The sequence below is a fragment of the Calypte anna genome, chromosome 1 (assembly GCF_003957555.1).
Source record: "Calypte anna isolate BGI_N300 chromosome 1, bCalAnn1_v1.p, whole genome shotgun sequence".
NCBI lineage: Eukaryota > Metazoa > Chordata > Aves > Apodiformes > Trochilidae > Calypte > Calypte anna.
In genome coordinates this window covers 36,125,644-36,142,931 of record NC_044244.1, presented here as the reverse complement: position 1 = coordinate 36,142,931, position 17,288 = coordinate 36,125,644, and the positions used below count along the sequence as shown (strand labels likewise).

The 17,288-nt window shown below is 39.0% G+C and overlaps 1 protein-coding gene across 1 annotated transcript in view; it reads left to right on the top strand.

Moving 5' to 3' along the window:
• ANO2 (anoctamin 2) overlaps nucleotides 1–16,779 on the top strand; it is a 154,925-nt gene extending 138,146 nt beyond the window's left edge. Inside the window, exons 21-25 of the mRNA XM_030459281.1 lie at nucleotides 5,551–5,703; nucleotides 5,802–5,854; nucleotides 7,422–7,603; nucleotides 14,314–14,419; nucleotides 16,498–16,779. Of these exons, the coding sequence (XP_030315141.1) occupies nucleotides 5,551–5,703; nucleotides 5,802–5,854; nucleotides 7,422–7,603; nucleotides 14,314–14,419; nucleotides 16,498–16,779 (776 nt within the window). The remainder of the gene's footprint in view (nucleotides 1–5,550; nucleotides 5,704–5,801; nucleotides 5,855–7,421; nucleotides 7,604–14,313; nucleotides 14,420–16,497) is intronic.
• The last annotated feature ends 509 nt before the right edge of the window (nucleotides 16,780–17,288 follow it).

The window sequence follows — 17,288 nt, the reverse complement described above, 5'->3', positions numbered from 1 at the left end:
GGGATTGCTGTGAAGGGCATCGAGCTGGAATGGCAATGCAAGGGGCATTCACACAGGTTATTTACCTGGTTTTGTAAATTTGATTTGAGAGGTGGAGGAGGGAAGGGAAACGGTGTGGCAAGTGCAGAGGAAGGTTGTTTTTTTCTTTTTTCTTGTTTCCCTGAATTGCTTAAAAAGGCAGAATGATCGCGATGTAGGAAGAGGCATGATAATGAGAAATCCGACTGCTGTTAAAGAACTTCGTTTTCATGATGATTTACTCTGACAAGCTCCCACTGGTATCAGTGGCTATCAGCTGAACCAGGAATGGAGCATCTAAATAAGAAGCTGTAGACTGGGCTTACTGTAACCTTTGGGTTCTCCTGTTCAGATGGTAATGGAGTTTCATGCAGAGGCAGACATGGACAGATTACATACCTGTGTGTGAATATTCACTACATTCGGGTCTGTCTTTCCAGGATACTCCTACTTTTAAGGATAGGCAGCATCTTTAAGACTGCACAGAAAGCCTCTGACCAAGCTGAAACTCTTCGCTCCAGGTCTAGCCATTCACTAAACTGTACTATAATCACAGGCAGCCCTAGCCTTCTGTATCCATACAGAGTTTCAACAGCTATTAGCTGTGAAATTAAACATCTAACTAGGATTAGGTCCAGCAATATCATGAACAAAACTTAGATGTATCATAGAGCAAGCATCAAGAGCAAGCCATTTAGATTTAAGGTGACAGACATATATATGCCCAAAAAGAAGAGAAAATGCAAAAGCTAACCCCCGAAGTCTTTAAGTTGGACAGAATTCAATTGACTTCAGTGGCATTTTGCAGATACAAGTAGTGTGGGAGGAAGAGAAATGTGCAGCAAAGAGGAACACTTCACCATGGCAAATAAACTCAAAGTTTTCCTTTGAGGAAAGGTTTTGTGGTTCATTTCTTCAGTGAGCTGAACTCTGAATCTAATTTCAGTCATCATACTGTGCTGAACTTCATTCTTGAACAAGCCTTGTCAGTCAATATCATGTCTGCACTTAGTTTTGATTTACACCAGTGAAATTTCTGATGACTGTTTGTTTTGATACTATTAATTGATCTATGTTTGTAGGTTTTAGCCGACCCTCTTCTGCAGAGACACTCTTAATTTTCCTGAGTGATCGGAAAATTTCCCCCAAGGAATCCTGAAACATAAATTTTCATTGTTAACATGTGTCAAATTTGTCATTAGTACTTCCTTTTTCTAAAACTGTGCAGTGACTTTTGACCCAGCCTGATACACCAGACCACATGCATTCCCAAAGTAGGTAACATGTAGAGCAACTTCCTTACCCAGCTGGTATCATGTTTGCAACATGTGTAACCAGCTTGCAGTGGTAGAAGTTGGCAAGCAGATTATGTTTAGAGTAGCAGTAAGTACTGCTAATGAACCAAACTTTATGAAATCAGCTCCAAAACCAGCTGAATGGTGCATGTGAATGAGTGAAATTTATACTTCTACTGCCTGTTTTCTTGAGAAGAAACTGACATCAGCAATGTCTTTGAGATTTTTATTTCATGTGGTCTTCCCTTTTCCAGTCCAACCCCTCTAAGAGTCCAAGGTCATGTGGTAATTAAATAAAAATATTTTTTCTCAAAGAGAAATAATAATAAAAGGTTTCATCATCCAATTTCTGTTAAAAATCAACAGTAAAACTCCCTTTTGAATTTTAAGAAGAAAATTATCAGATCCAGTGTCTGTAGCTACTGACTACTGTAAGGATTAAACTTATGGTTTTGGAAGAATTTCCCCTAAAGCAGGTAAAGCCATCAAAAAGGCAATGTGTGAGGCAGAAAAAGAAAAAAAGAAAAAGTAATCATTGGAGAGAAACCTACATTTTTCTATAATCTCTATAATGAAGATGGATTTGAAAATACCAGCTCAGCCTGTTGTGTGTAGGCTTGTTGCATACATTTATTACCAAAGAATACTAAATTACACCTTTTGCTTAGTTTCTCATCCAGGCTTGGCTGCATATTAAAAATTTATTCTTGGGACTTTGAAAGACTCTTAGCATAGGAGTGATTCTTCCACTGAACAGTTCCAGTAACACATGGTCCTGTGACAGGTATTCTTGATAAGTAAGGAAAAAACCTAACAGAATCATAAGCAATTACCTTCTCTCAAGTTAGGTTGTGAAAGATATTAGGATTAGTCACACTATTCAGTATAAACTAGTGTGATAACTATTTAAATAAACTAGTTAAATAAAATATCTAGTTAGATAAACCTGGTAGAATCTGAGTGATACTCACTGTGGGAGGTTTATGTTGGGGACTGATTCTCTATCTGTTACACAGCAACATTAGCCAGCACTCTTCAGATCCATAATTTAAAACTCTTGAACTGTGCTCTTAATCATCATTTGGAAGCCAGAGTTAGGGGCACAGTGTAAGCTCTGTCTTTCTTTTTTTGGTGTTGAGTCCTGTTCAGGAGTTGTGCACAGAGGAACAGCTTCTGTGACAAGTAGACTTCTGAGAAGCACTGTTGTCTGAAAGACTTCTCTTGATCTTGAAAAAATCTTGTATATTTTTTTTGTCTCAGGCCCCAGCCAACCTAAGTCTGGATGAAATGTTGCAGGTGTGGCCTCAGGTGCTGAAAACCTCATGGGCTGGCTCTGAAGCCTTTACCTCTCCAATGCATACATCATCCAGTCAATATGACTTGTTCTGGGCCCAAATACTGTGTAGTATGGGGTTTTTTGCTCATCAGAAACAGAGTTTGTGTTAGTCACAACACACCTAGTCCGCAGCTTTGGTGCCTCAGGAGAAGGCATTTTTTCCCACGTCCTTGAATTCCCCTTTCACACAATCTTCAATAATTTTGTTCACCAGCTTGTGCCATGAGGCCGAGTGATGTTCATCTCTGTGGTGTCTAGGATGGCCTACCAAGCAAGTAGGAAAGCTATAAAAGAGGCTGGATGTCCAGAGATTCAATTCTTGGCACAGGCCCCTTTAACCATTTGCCTCATACCTAAAGTCAGGTAACATGTGGGATCATAGAGTTACATGTGAACACTTAAAAGAGATTTGTATGGAGCTCTGATGGCAGAAATATGTATTCCAGGGTTACCTTCTAGCCCTCCAGCCAAAAATGGTATTTCTTGGTGTCAGTTGTCCTTGATGGAACAATCTTTGTGAGAGTGCATTGTAAATGTTTCCACTGTGACTGGACAGAAGTCCTGGGTACAACAACTCAATTGCTCTGGAACTTGAACTTTACAGCAGGAGTACTTCTCTTTTTAATGCATGTGGCTTTGTTGACATACTCATTTCTATAAATACTAACCAAACTAAGCAAGTACTTTTAAACTGATGAGGCTGATCTCAGGCTGCTTGTTTTTAATGACTGGTTGCTAAATTACTACCCAAGACCATCCAAATTATGGCATGATTGGTTTTGGGTTTCTTTTGCCTGCTTTTTGCATCATTCACACTTTCATAAAAAGGAGGTTAGATTGAAGAGATGGCCACACAAACACTTCTGGTGAAGAGTTTTTTGTGAAGATACATTTACACAATTGCCCAGAAGTTCTTTGCATACCTTGAACATTCTTTCATGAACTTAAGAAGAAAAAAAAAAAAGGAAAAAAAAAAGAAAGATCTATCTGTAATGTTGAAAGTATAAAACACACACACACATTTGCTTTGATGTTGTTTGCTTCTCCTTTTATTCTTTGCCTGGGAAAATGCAGCTTAATTTTTATTTTTTTTTCTTAAAGCAGTCCAGCTCTAGTCCTGCTAAATTCACTGAAAAACAAATAGGGAAAAATTTGGTGCCATGTATTTGTCTAAGCATTTCACAGTTTTTTGGACATTACTGTAACATCTGTTTTTATTTCCTTGTTAATGCTTTTTCCTGACTCTGAACATAAAATATTCAGGAAAGTATGATTTCAAGGATAGGGTGTTTGTATGCTTTGAAAAAGCTCCATCTTAGTGTATGCCATTTGCTTTATCTCAGAGCAAAGCAGTAAGAATGAATATCAAATGCAAAGATAATACTTTACTGTGCAAATGTATTTTCAATAAGAAAAATAAAAGCTGGAGTATCAGTCAGAAGACTTACAAGCTGCACACAGAAATGATGCACCTGAAGAGAATATCCTGAAAGACCTCTTTCCTCAGTTAGTAGTAAGCTGTGACAACAGTGCCTAAAGAAATTATTTCAAAGTAAACATTTGTGCTACATAAACACCTGATTTTCACAAAAAGCTCAACAGATCCCTCTCACAGTTGTGAGAGAACTTGTACAGGGGTTTGCTGCAAAAGAGACCACAGTAAAAAGAGCTTCATAGACACTAACACTTTTTCTATACTACTATTTATGTAGTTCTGAAGTGTAAATCAAATAGATTTATTAGTTTAGTCTTATTGGGAATACTGAATTTGCATTTGGGCAGTGAACTTTTCAGTCTCTTTCCTCTTCTATTCCTCATTAGTTTTCTGGGGTGATATAATTCTTGCACTGCTCTGAAGTATCACTTTAAATCATGTGGCACTTTTATAAGGAAATTCTTCAGTCTCATGAGTAGTACTGACTGCTGATGCCTCCCAGTTTCTGTGGAAAACAGCCTTTTAGGCAAATTTTTAATTCCTTGGCTTCTCAGAGAAAAAAAAATAATAAGCCCTTTTCAGACTCTAATTGTACACAAATGAGATCCACCCAGATGAGGTAGATTCTGAAGTGCCAATGAAAGGAGAAGGGAATTAAGGATACTCTGCTCACCCAAAAATCTGAAGCAGCTTGCTTGGAGGGACTTGGTTTCCTACTATATTACTCCAAGCATCTCTAGAGCATTATGAGTTGTCGGGAAAATAATAGTCGTGTCAGTGGTGCACTTTTTGCAGGGTGACATTAGTTTCTTAGCTGCTTAGAAACCAATTTTTTTGCATGAAGATATCCTATGAAGACAGGTCATCCTATGGCCTAGAAGAAAAGAGGCCTAATTCACTTAGAGACCAATGAGGTCTTCTTGTTTATGTCATTACACTAAGGATGCTGAGCTGAACCATGTGGTGCACTCTGATGATTCTGTGATTCTGTGCTAGCAGCCTAGTACTGGACACAAGATGATACAAAATCTGCCATTCAGATTGCCACTGCTACCGAATTTTCCAGAGGAAGATGGGAAGAAAAGGTGACACCTTGTAGATTTTTCCTCTTGCTCAGTTGTGTGTCAACTTCCTTGCAGGCAAAAGGGTAGGGAAGAACAACACCATCTTAATCAGTTAATTATGTATAAATACAGAATACACCCTGAGACCTTTACCCGTTATGAAATTTATTATTTACTTTGGCTTGTGCTAGAGACTAGAAGCATGATTAGAAACATTTGTAAAGCATATTAATAAATTCTTCTCTCTTTCATAGCTTCGCTTTGTGACCTTTATTACTGAGACCAAATTGTGGAGTTTTATGGGATTTGTAACCCAAAAAAGCTCATCGGCATCTTCCTCTCAGCTGCACTTACCAGCTGCCTTCAGAAGATGTTAAAATACATTGCATATTTCTCTTCCAGTTATCCAGTTTGGCTTTGTCACACTCTTTGTTGCCTCCTTCCCTCTGGCACCTCTCTTTGCTCTTCTGAACAACATCATAGAAGTCCGGCTTGATGCAAAAAAGTTTGTTACTGAACTGAGAAGGCCAGACACAGTAAGAGAAAAAGATATAGGTAAGCAGTATAAAAACATTACAGTGAAGTGTTTTCACTTCAAAAGGAAGTGGAAAACTCCAGTAAAACCATTAATAAATTCTGTTTTTCACTTACAGGAATTTGGTATAACATTTTGAGCTGCATTGGAAAGCTTTCAGTTATCATTAATGTAAGTATTTGGTTACACCAGTTTCTAACCATGGTCTCAGGAATTTATATTGTCCCTCCAACTTAATTTAAAAGTGGAGTCTGATTTTGTTAATTGCTATAAATTACAATGAAATCTAAATCATGCAGCTCCTATAGGCAAGTTTATATCCCTTAACATAATTTCTGCCTTGGAGTATTTCTGTCAGAGTAGCTTTTGAGTTGGGTTACACATTCTCCAAGCTACAAAATTTTGATGGAAAATGATGTTCTTTCATAGAACAGGAATGATAACATGAACATAATGCATGTCTGGTACACAGATAAATTATATGCATTGTTCTGCATGTATTACTCAAGTAAAATATTCCTGTGTATACTTTATCATAATTAAGAGTCATACCCTTGGAGTTTAATTACAGTAGTGTCTAGTGAGTTTTTGAATCACAGATCATAGAATAATTTAGGTTGGAAAAGTTCAACTGTAAAATAAAGATATCAAAGCACTTTAGGAAAGCAGGTGACTGTCATTACTGAAGGGGAAATGTGCAGAAGTACTATTCAATTTATCTAGTACAAGAACTCCCAGCATAGCAGTATGTAAGCTAACATTCAAACTGAGAGAAAAAATGCCCCCAGAGAAGCAGCATTAGTGGACTTGGGGGAACCATTCTTGACTTATGGCTCAGCAATTTCCAAGATTTAGAATAGGAAATCTGTGAAACACTGCACATACCAATTTTGCTGTCAGGCATAGATTTCAGGTTTCCAGCACTGATCTGTGCTGGATGAGCAAAACTCTGCAGCCTCTGAGTTTTACCTGAGTACATTTTGCAGATTTATGCTCATTAATTATCTTCTTTGTCAAGCAAATTTTTAACATCTTTACTTCCTGGGGATTCCATTGAAGGATCAGTTAGCTACTTTTTCTTGACATCTGTGCATACCTAATAAAAATAAAAAAAAAATCTAAATGAATGCCCAGTTCTGCTTCTGCATCTCAGTAACAGTGAAGCAGAACTATTTAGCAAAATGTAGTTTTAAATTAACCTAATGAATTCTTATTGATATGATCTAGATACTTCTGTCTTATTTATTTAACAATTATACCAGCTTTATACCAGCAGGTGCTTCACTGTTGTCAGATGTGTAGATCTTGATGCAGTGGAGAAAATGGAGAATGACTATCTTACACTCAACTGGTTTATCTCAGCTAACACTGTAACTATAGCAAATTATACTCCAAATTACACCAGCAAGCTATTACATTGCTCTGTAGTGGGTTTTTTAAAACTAGTGATAAACCTCTTAATGGCTCCAGGAATGGAAAGAGTTGGAGAAATTTACAGTACAATAGTTGCTTTTGCTGCTCTGTGGTCTAAGAAATACTCCACTTCTCTTAATTACAAAATTCCCCTGCAGAGACAGAGCAAGTGACTGTGCATTTATATTTGTTGTGTACCAGGTCTGGTCATTTAGCTCTCACTCCATCACCACTCTAAACTTGAATGTGAATCAACTTAATCTGAAACATGTTAAACCTAGATTCACGACACTGTTGTTTGGTTGATTTTTTTTTCATCTCTCAGGCATTTGTAATTGCTGTCACATCCGATTTCATCCCACGCCTTATGTATCAATATGCATACAGTCAAAATGGAACCATGCATGGCTTCATCAATCACACACTCTCATACTTCAATGTCAGTCATCTAAAGGCTGGAACACAGCCAGAAAACTCCCTCTTTGCACAGGATGTTTTGTTCTGCAGGTAAAGTACTTCTAATGGCTGTTTGCATAGTCAAAGTAATTTCTTTGAATCTTTTGTCAGGTAAAATTTTTCCAAGTGGGAATGGGTAATCTTTGTGCCTGTAAAAAAGAGGTTTTAAAAGTACAGCTTTTAGACTATTCTCACTTTTAAAAGCTTCCTAGAAAGGTTTTCCAATGCAATAAAAGACAAAACAAACATTTATTCAAAACTACTAAAAAAAAATAAAATCCTTATTGGAAGACATAATTCTATTTAAAACAATTAGTTTTCAAATGGAGAGTCACTAATTAGAACCAGGATTTCTTTTTCGTTATTAAATTGTTTATTTAATGAGATGTGAGTTTTCAATATATTCTGCCCATAGTCAAAACCTGCACCATTCCACATCTATATATCTTAGCTTTCAGATTCATCTTTTCAGATTGCAGAAACAAGGGCTGAATTCCTTTAAAATAAGTCCAAAATGTCCAGTCCACTGCTCCCATAATGCAGATATCTATGAAGTGGTTCCAGTATGCACAAGAAATCACTGGCATGATTCCAGAGCTTTTAGAGTTACCTTGCTTTTTAAATAAAAATATGCAGAAATTCAAAAAGCTGTTTTAAGGCAGGGCAACCCAGGGCTGTTTCAAACTGGGTTCCTCAGGGGGTGTATTCAATAGCCTGCCCTATCTTCCTGTGGGACTGCCTTGCAACCACACTCTGCTTGGCCTCTGCCGAGGCAAGAAATCTCCACAAGTTTGCTCTTCCATTTTTTTTGAAGGAAAGCCTTCAGTTATATGGTTTTTATTACACAATAAGGTCACAGAGGTCTTTAATTGGCCTCTCTTACTGTGATGCATAATATATTTGCATAGGTAAATTCTTTTTTTTCCCAAGATGTAACAAAGGTTTTGAATGTAGTATTCCTGCTCGTTAATATCTGCACAGGTTCTAGAACTATTTTCTCGTCCATCTTTTCAAGCCTCCTTCCTTAGCCTCAGGTCTTTGACATTCTGCTTTCTTTCTGCGATTTCATTCTAAGATCAACTTTTGACTAAAGTTCCAAGTGTGGGATTCTCAGCATTCTCAGTCTGATTCTAGCATCAGACTGGCCTTTTCTTGCAATGCTTCAATTTATGCAATTATTAAATTTTATTGAATATTCAGATACTGTTAGAAAATACTGTTGCTATTCTAGATATCAAGTAGTGTTCTCTGGTTATAGTTTCAGAGTCATTCTTTGCTCCCATTCACTTGAATTCATTGTCCTTGATAAATCTGTATTCAAAACAGAGACATATTTATTTGTCATTAAGTCCAATGTTTCCTACATTTCTTCACGATTGCCATTCAGAGTTTCTTAAAGAAATTGTGTTTACAGAGTAGCTAAGGCAGACAGAAATTTTTCTAGGGTTCCATTAAGTTATGAGTATTATTGTTTTCTATAAATCTGCAGGAGCAGCTCTCAGTGTGAGATAAAAGATTTGTTAACTACAGCTAGTTAGGATGGACATTTTTGTACTGCAAAAAACCTTTGTTTTCATGTTAAAGTTGAGGGAAGAAAATATTTTGAATAAAACAAATATTTTGTTTAAAAAAAAATAAAACACTCCCCCCAAATTAAATTAATTTTAAATATTTTCTGATATTACCCTTCTAAAAAAGAAATTAATTTAGAAAAAAACACTCACTTAAAATCAAAGAGAGAAATTAAATTTGTAGTTATCCTTTTAACTTAGATGCTGTAAACTGCTCTTCAGCACAGTTAACTTCTTTTCACTGATTATTTAAGGAATCATATTCTAGACAGGTTCCTGAAGTAGCCCAAACCCTCCTTTTGTTTTTAAGCAACTGCACATTTCTAAATGTAAGCTATATACCTATATCACGTGAATTTTTTTTTTACTATTCTGATTTTCCTTGGGAAGAAGATGTTTTGCTAAAATAGCTTAGGAGGAGGTAGATGGAAGTTCTTCATTAAGGCCTACAATTCCATACCCACATTAGAGAAAATATTAACTATTGCAATGCACTCATTTTCAAGAAAGAAGTCTCAAAGTCATCATTATTCAATGCAGTCTGTATATATTTATCTTTTGCTCATGTGCAAGCAAACTTTGATCATACTTAGAGCCCCACTGATTTTAAGCAGCCAAGCTACAAGCCACAAAAATGACACCTTGGTTTCTTCACTGGAAGCAGAGTACATGTAGAATAAATCTGACCCGATTAACTCAGGCACTCCTCTTGGGACTGTCTTGGGACATCCTTACCTGGAGTACAACCAAGGCTACATGAGCACACAGATAAGGCTCCTGATTTTAAAGCAGATAAAGAGAATGTAACCTAGGACAGCTATGTCCTGACGTCAGGAACTTTGTTGAAGGGATCTGTGGAGCCTCTCGGGAGGCTGATAGATGAGAGCAGAGAGGGCAGACAGAAGAGAAAAAAAGATATTGAGTGCTTAAAGTTGCATGCAGTTCTCTACCTGCTCTTTTGCTTCTGGCAGATGAGGTGTTGTGCCTTCAACCTGGGGGCTCTCCATTTCTCCAAACGTTGTTTCCTCTGAGCTCTGCTATTCCCCATTTAAGTATGTATCCCAGAGTTATTTCTTAGTATAATGTTATGTGTGAGAACGGGAGGCATCTGGGTACTCTCTGAGGGACTTTTAAGTCTATGAAATGCTTTTCTGCTCTCAGTTTAATTTGTAACCCCAAATTAGCATTCATTTTCCTTCAACAAACATCTCGATCCACATGGATCTCCCACATCCCCAGAGCTTTGCTACTTTCACTTTGCTGCTGTTTACCTGGTCTCAGTCACTGCTTTCTATTTATGGCACACGAGTGCCACTGTATTTGGAAATGTGTGCATCAGCAACAGTGATGAAAAGCACTCCTCAGTGGCATGGGTTCCACAGAGGCAAAATACAAGGAGAAGAGAATAACCTGCACTAGGTATAAAAACATTATCTGCCTGATAATATCAAATCTATGCCAGGAAGGGGTGGGAGGAGAGAAGGAATTATTGGTTGCAAACAAGAAGCATTTTGTATATGTTTGATCATGTACTAGTCTGAATGAGAAAGAACTATGAGAGCATTTCTGTTCCATTACCAGGAAACTACTTAGGAAAGATGTCAGCATCTACATTTACTTTTGTTTATGACTCACATCATTTGAATCTTATCAAAATCTCCGTTTTGGATGGAACTATCACTGTGTTAAAACATGGGGTATCTAGTTTGTGTCCCAAGAGACAAGCAACAAACACAGTTTCTTAAGCTGGAAATAAAATCTGCTTTTCTGTTTCTGGCAAATATGTTGGGAACAAGCTGACCTCTCTTATTCTTAGATCTCTGTGACCTCTGGAGATAAATGTGGTTAGACTAAGCCTGAGTTTTGCTCCTTACGGGCATTGCCAGAGATTAAGGTATCTTAAAAATAACCATAACAAGCCAGAAACAACTCTCCCATCGAACATCCAGAATGCATTCTTTGAATATTTGGAGCAGCATTTTCTACAATGCTGTGAACTCTTTGACACTGCTCCCAAACAAACATTACTGTAATGCCACTCTGATGCTTAGCATTAGTTGTAATGATTTTTTTTTTCAGAGAAAAATGACACTTGTGCAGCTGGAGGCCAATTAATGCAAACCTTGTAAAATTAGGTGACATTTTTATTGGTTTAGCCTTTTTAATCTCTATAATCTGGTTATGATAATGGAGTACATGAAAGCATGCTGATCACACTGAAAAGAAAGCAGCAGATAACGAGACATTAAAGGGACTTTTCCCTTAACGAAAGGGACTTTCCCCTTCCCTTTTCTTCAGTATTCAGCAAATCTATTAAGTGTCTTTGAATGAGTTAATTTTCTTAATGCCCTGGGATTCATCTCATCTACTCCCACAGATCAGTGGCAGATTCTAACATTTTCCCTGAACATTTCTTATATACTCCTGCATTGCTGAAGCACTACTTCCTTTCAGTGGTTCAGCTATGTTTTCTTCAATTTCTTTTCCAAGACCAGCTGAAAAAGGAAATTAACAGGTCAGCTGATTTAGACTGATTCTCAATTTCACCTGAATACAAATTTTGGATTATTTCCGCAAGTCATTCTTTTTCCTAATGCAATATACTTGTTAAATATACTTGCATACTTTTACCTCTAGATAAAGTTCAGTTTTGTGTGTCTTGCCTGGTCCTCTTCGTCCATCCTCACTTCTCCAGCATCTCTCTTCTCACAGCATCCGTTTTATTTCTTTCCCTCAGAACTTATCAGGTCTCTATTCTTAAGCCACAGTGACTACTTCATATTCTTGCCTTTTTTCAGTGGAATTAGAATTGTTTGCTATTTTTGAAAAGCAGTAGTCTTTGCAAACAGATCATTTGCTCTTTCCAGCATAAATGCTCAATTGAGCATTTTAAGAATGATGAATTAAAGACCTGAGAGAAATAATGGTCTTTTTAAAAAAGAAACTACCTGTAGAATACAGTGGTTAGTCAAGACCTGAGTTATTACACTTTAAAATCCCTTGTGCCATAAAATAATTAAAAAAGGTGGGGAGGAGGCCCAGCTACCTTGTCTGTAGCTCTGACATCACCCTTTACCATAAATCTTTTGCTAGTGTACTGTTGAATGTAGATTCAGGCACCATAAGCAAAGTGATTTCCAACTGAGCCAGGTGAAATTTCCATGGGGTCAGATGTCCTGCAACACTTAGTCTGTGAAGCTCAGAGTACATTAAATGGAAAACCTCCCACAATTGCCGACCCTTCCAGGTGAACCTGGGCTCTGTTTCAAAACAGGGATTGATTTATAGTGCTAGGCAAACCCCACAACAAATTCAGTGGTTTTCCTTGGCTTTGATGTTCAAGGAGATTGAATTCAATAGAACTGATTCTGGCCCTCACTGCAGCCCTCATACAGAGACTTGAGCAACTTATGGAAGTCCTCATAGTACAGGAAGGTACCAGAGGGGGAGTCTCGCAGCATAGGACTAAACAGGAATCCTGTGTAAAACAGGACAGAGAGCTTGGCTGCTGTGTATGTATCACTGAACAAACTGAATAACCCAAAGTCTAATGCAGACCAGGTACTGCTTCCATAAATTAATACAACCTCCAGTTTAAAGTTGTTTTCTCCTCCTCTCCCTCCTCCCTCTCCCCCACCGTGGGTTGTACCTTGTGTCCTTGCACCACAGAATTGAATCCAGCATTTCAGGCTGAATTTCTTAAAGGGGGAGAAGGGGCAGAGTGGAGGGCGTGTGTCAAAAGTAAATATACAATTTAACATGCAAGGCCATGCAGATAGAACCTGAAGGTAATTTTGGTAAGCACACCTGCAAACTGAAGCTGACAGATTTTATATATGAACCTTCTCCATTATCCCCCGAATGGAGGCTTTTCCACAGTCTAATGAATCTTACTGTCAGGAAGTGTTTTGTGGTATTCAAAACAGATTTTCCCTTTCTTAATTTCATCCCATTACTCCTAGTCAAACACTGTGAACAGCACTAAATTATCCCTTTCAGTCCTAAGGGCACAATTTGTGCATGGTTATCATGTCCAACTGTGGCTGTTACTTACCAAAGTGGAGCAATACATGTGCTCTTCTTTAATCTTTTCTGGTGAGTCAATCTCTTCAGCCCCTGAATTGTTTTTCTGAGCTGCCTTCAATTTGTTGCTATCTTTGTCTTTTTTTTTTCTTCTGTTTCTCCACCACCCTCCTCCTTTTTCTTTTTTTTTCTTCTTCCCAATTCTGAAATCCCCACAGCTGAATGCAGCATTCCAGGTGTGGCTTTACCTGAGCTGTGCAGAGAAGGTCTAATACCCTCCAGCAAATCATGCCTTTTTGTTAATCCACAAGTCATACGTCCTGCTGCCATATTTCAGACCTGTGCTAGCTTGCTCACCACTATAAGCTCCAGGCTATTTTCATTGCATTTTCTTTCAAACTCTATCCTTACAGAGATCCTTCAATTGTTTTATTTTTAATTATTTTCCACTTCCCCGGATTATTCTCCTTGTGTTTCCTGTCTGTATTTCTTACTGCTTTCTGTGTTTCCTGCTATTTGCAAAACTTTCCAAATTAGGAGCATCTGTGATTTTTATTAGCCTGTTGTTTACTTCTAAATGATTAATGATGATATTAAAAGCATCAGTCTTTACACCACACCACTCAGGCTCTGTTTTATCCTGTCGAAGGCTAGACAGTTAATTTGGGAAGTGTCTTTCCCATGGCTCCCCCTGTTGTTAATGCAAGGACAGGAACCACCAGAGTGGGAGTCAGTTTTGCATGGGCTGAATTTTTCCCGAAATTAATCATAATTTAGGTGAGATGAATGCACACTTGTAACTTTTGGCCAGAAATTGCCTTGGACTATTTCTATGCTCTAATTTTAACATTTATTCCATGTACACTGAGATCAGTTGAACACTAACCAAAGAAAAAGGGGAAATCCTGGAAAATCTGGAAAATTCCAACATTAGGATGGCCTTCTGATTCTGGTTACAACAGTGAAAAACAGACTAAGATTGCTAAATTTAGTGGAGATGGTCCAGCTCCAGTTCTGGAGTTTCATTTCATAAGAAGGGTTGAAGCTGAAACATCTGGAGGATTTGATCCCTTAGATTTCATGACTAGAAAATCATGTTAACTAAAGCAAATGGTGCAAGGGAAAATTTCTGGAACTGTGTGATAACCAAGCTGTCTTCTTTGACAGGTTCAAAGACTACAGAGAACCACCTTGGTCCCAAAATCAGTACGAGTTTTCCAAGCAGTACTGGGCCGTGTTATCTGCTCGCTTGGCTTTTGTTATTCTATTTCAGGTAAGTCTGCTGAGTTGCTGCCATTTCAATCACACAAATATCACCATGCATATGTCAGAGTGCATGTGCCAAAGAATCCCATGTGAAATGGAACTTTTATTTGCAAATACCCATGCAAATACCATGATGTGCTTGTATCTAGCTGCTGGCTACAGCAGAGGCTCTCACTTTGACTGCGGCACACGTCCTCAATAGAAGTTTCCTCTCTCTTCATGAAAGGGGAGCCCCACAGCCTGCATTAGCCCCTGGCATTAGCAGTGATCTCCAAAATACTTCAGGCCCTTGAACATTTCAGATAAGTGGACTCTGTCAGCTTTTATAGTTTAAGGCATACCACTTATAAAAAGCACATAAGTGTTACGGAGGCTTGTGAAATGCTGTTATTTACCCAAAGCAAAGAATAACCAGAAGTAATAAATCCTCCAAGGTCTTTTGCTACTTTCTACAAATCAATATAGCAAATTGTCACCCAGTATGTAGATTTCAGTGGCAATTATTTGTTATCATGCTATTATTTGCTATCCAAAAAGAACATGGACCTGAAGGAGCAAGTCCAGAGGAGAGCCATGAAGATGATCAGAGAGCTGGAGCATCTCTCCTGTGAAGCTGTCAGTGAAGCAGAGGTAGTTGAAGTTATTCTGCCTGGAGAATAGGAGGCTCCAGGGAGACCTTAGAACCTCTTTCCAGTACCTGAAGGGAGTCTACAGGAAAGTTGTGGAGGGACTTTTTTCAAGGGAATGTAGTGGTAGGAAGAAGGAAAATGGTTTCAAACTGGAAGAGGGTAGATTTAGATTAGATATTAGGGAGAAATTCTTTCCTGTGAGGGTGGTGAGACACTGTCACAGGTAGTCCAGAGAAGTTGTGTATGACCCCTCCCTGGAAGTGTTTAAGGCTGGATTGGATGGGGCTTTGAGCAACCTGATCTAGTGGAAGGTGTCCCTGTCCATGCAGGGAGTTTGGAACTAGATGATCTTTCTCATGTCTTCCAACACAAACCATTCTTTGATCCTGTGATTATCATGGTTTGACTTCCAAATGACAGAAACCTTCTGCTCCCCTCCTGAGGATTCCTCCACAGTCAAATTGTTCCCACCCCTCACACCGAAATCTGCCTGTCTTTTCTCCTTACCTGTGCAAATATTCCTAAGCATTACTGGGAGTCTTACCTGGTTTATATTGCCCTCTTCTGCTTCTTTGCTCTGTCTTCACTGTGTTCAGTAATTTTCCACCAGTGGCTGGAAACTATTTGAAACCAACTGGTTATGCTGGGCTTCAAATAGCCTGCCTGTTGTTCTGCCAGAGTACATTCCCTGGTTAATTAACTCCATTGTCTCAGCTGGGGATGGAGGGTTCATGCTAGTAGCCTTGTCAGCAAATGTTCTGACACATTTTGAGGCATTGCACAACACAGCAGTTTTCAAAGCATCATCATGATAATATAAACCCCAAAGCATAATTTATCTATAAATTTCACAAACAAGTAAAACTTTTTGCTCAGTCTGCTTCCTGCCTCTGTGTTATTAGCATTACTTGTAATCACCTGAACACTTGAGCTGTAGGGCTGTGGCTTGCATGCTGCAGTAGAGTGAAAAAATCCCACTTGTCAGCAAACAGCAGGATCTGAGGACAGAACGACCATGAAAGTTGTCTGCTGTCTACATTGGAAACACATGGGTATGCTTGTGTTGGAGGATCCTTTCACTGATGTTGCTGTTAAAATTATGGATCCTGAAGGCAGCCTCAATTGATTTAATGTTGCGATCTGAGCACCTGTGAACACCTGTAAAGAACGAATCTGTTTTATCTATTAAGACCTGTAATCGTTTCATGAATCCAAGTTATTTCCTCTTTCAAATCTAAGTGATGCATGTGTTTAATTCATCCACTTATCTGAGGGGCAGATATGCCCAAATGTGAGATGTTTTTTGAACTAGGGCTCTCCTCAACTTCTTAATACTACGTGCCATGAGCAAAATGTGGTTTATACCTGTCTTATAACTGTATTAAGGGCTTGGTTTTGCCCCGGTGTGAATAGTTTGGATTTTTCATACTTGCTTCACATCTTGCTGTGTTTGCAGAATCTGGTGATGCTTCTCAGCGTTCTGGTTGACTGGATGATTCCTGACATCCCCAAGGACATCAGTGAACAGATCAAAAAGGAGAAGAGTGTGCTCGTTGACTTCTTCCTGAAAGAAGAGCATGAAAAACTGAAGCTGATTGAAAGCTTTATCGCACGTGACAAGCAGAAACACAAAAGTGGGACCAAAGGCAAAAGGCACCGGGCTGCCAGCTTCAGTCAGCTTAGCCGAAGTCAGAAAGGCAGCGTGGCCTCCTTTAGCTCCCAGCACACAGAAGTCTGACTCCCTGGGGCAGGGTGACATCCTATGCTTACCTCTGCAATACCTGCGTACCGTGTGATGTGATTCTGAACAAGGAAGAGACAGGGAGTAGGAAGGAGGCTCCTTTTGCTTCCTCAGATACTCCCTGTGCAAGGGGCTCCATTACGTTTTTATATGGTGTCTGGGCTGCAGCATTTTCAGAGTTTATCAGTGCAAGATAAGGGCTACGTTGTGGCTGCAGCTGGTCCTTGTGATGCACATGAGTTGGGGTAGGCACAGGGGAATTCTCCTGGCTCGTGTGGTCTCAGCGGTAGTGCTGCATCTGTCCCTCTTCCTGCAGGCACCCCCTGGGGCACCGGGAAGAGAAGGGAGACTCCTGCTCTGGTATCTATCTTTTGGCAGATCTGACCAGCCACAGCAATGTGTGCACAACACATGGCCTCGTGGCTCGTAGCTGCCAGCAGATGGTTTATAAACACGGGGGGAGTCCCGAGGAGTCATTGTGCCTTCCTAAACACACCCTGCTGCTT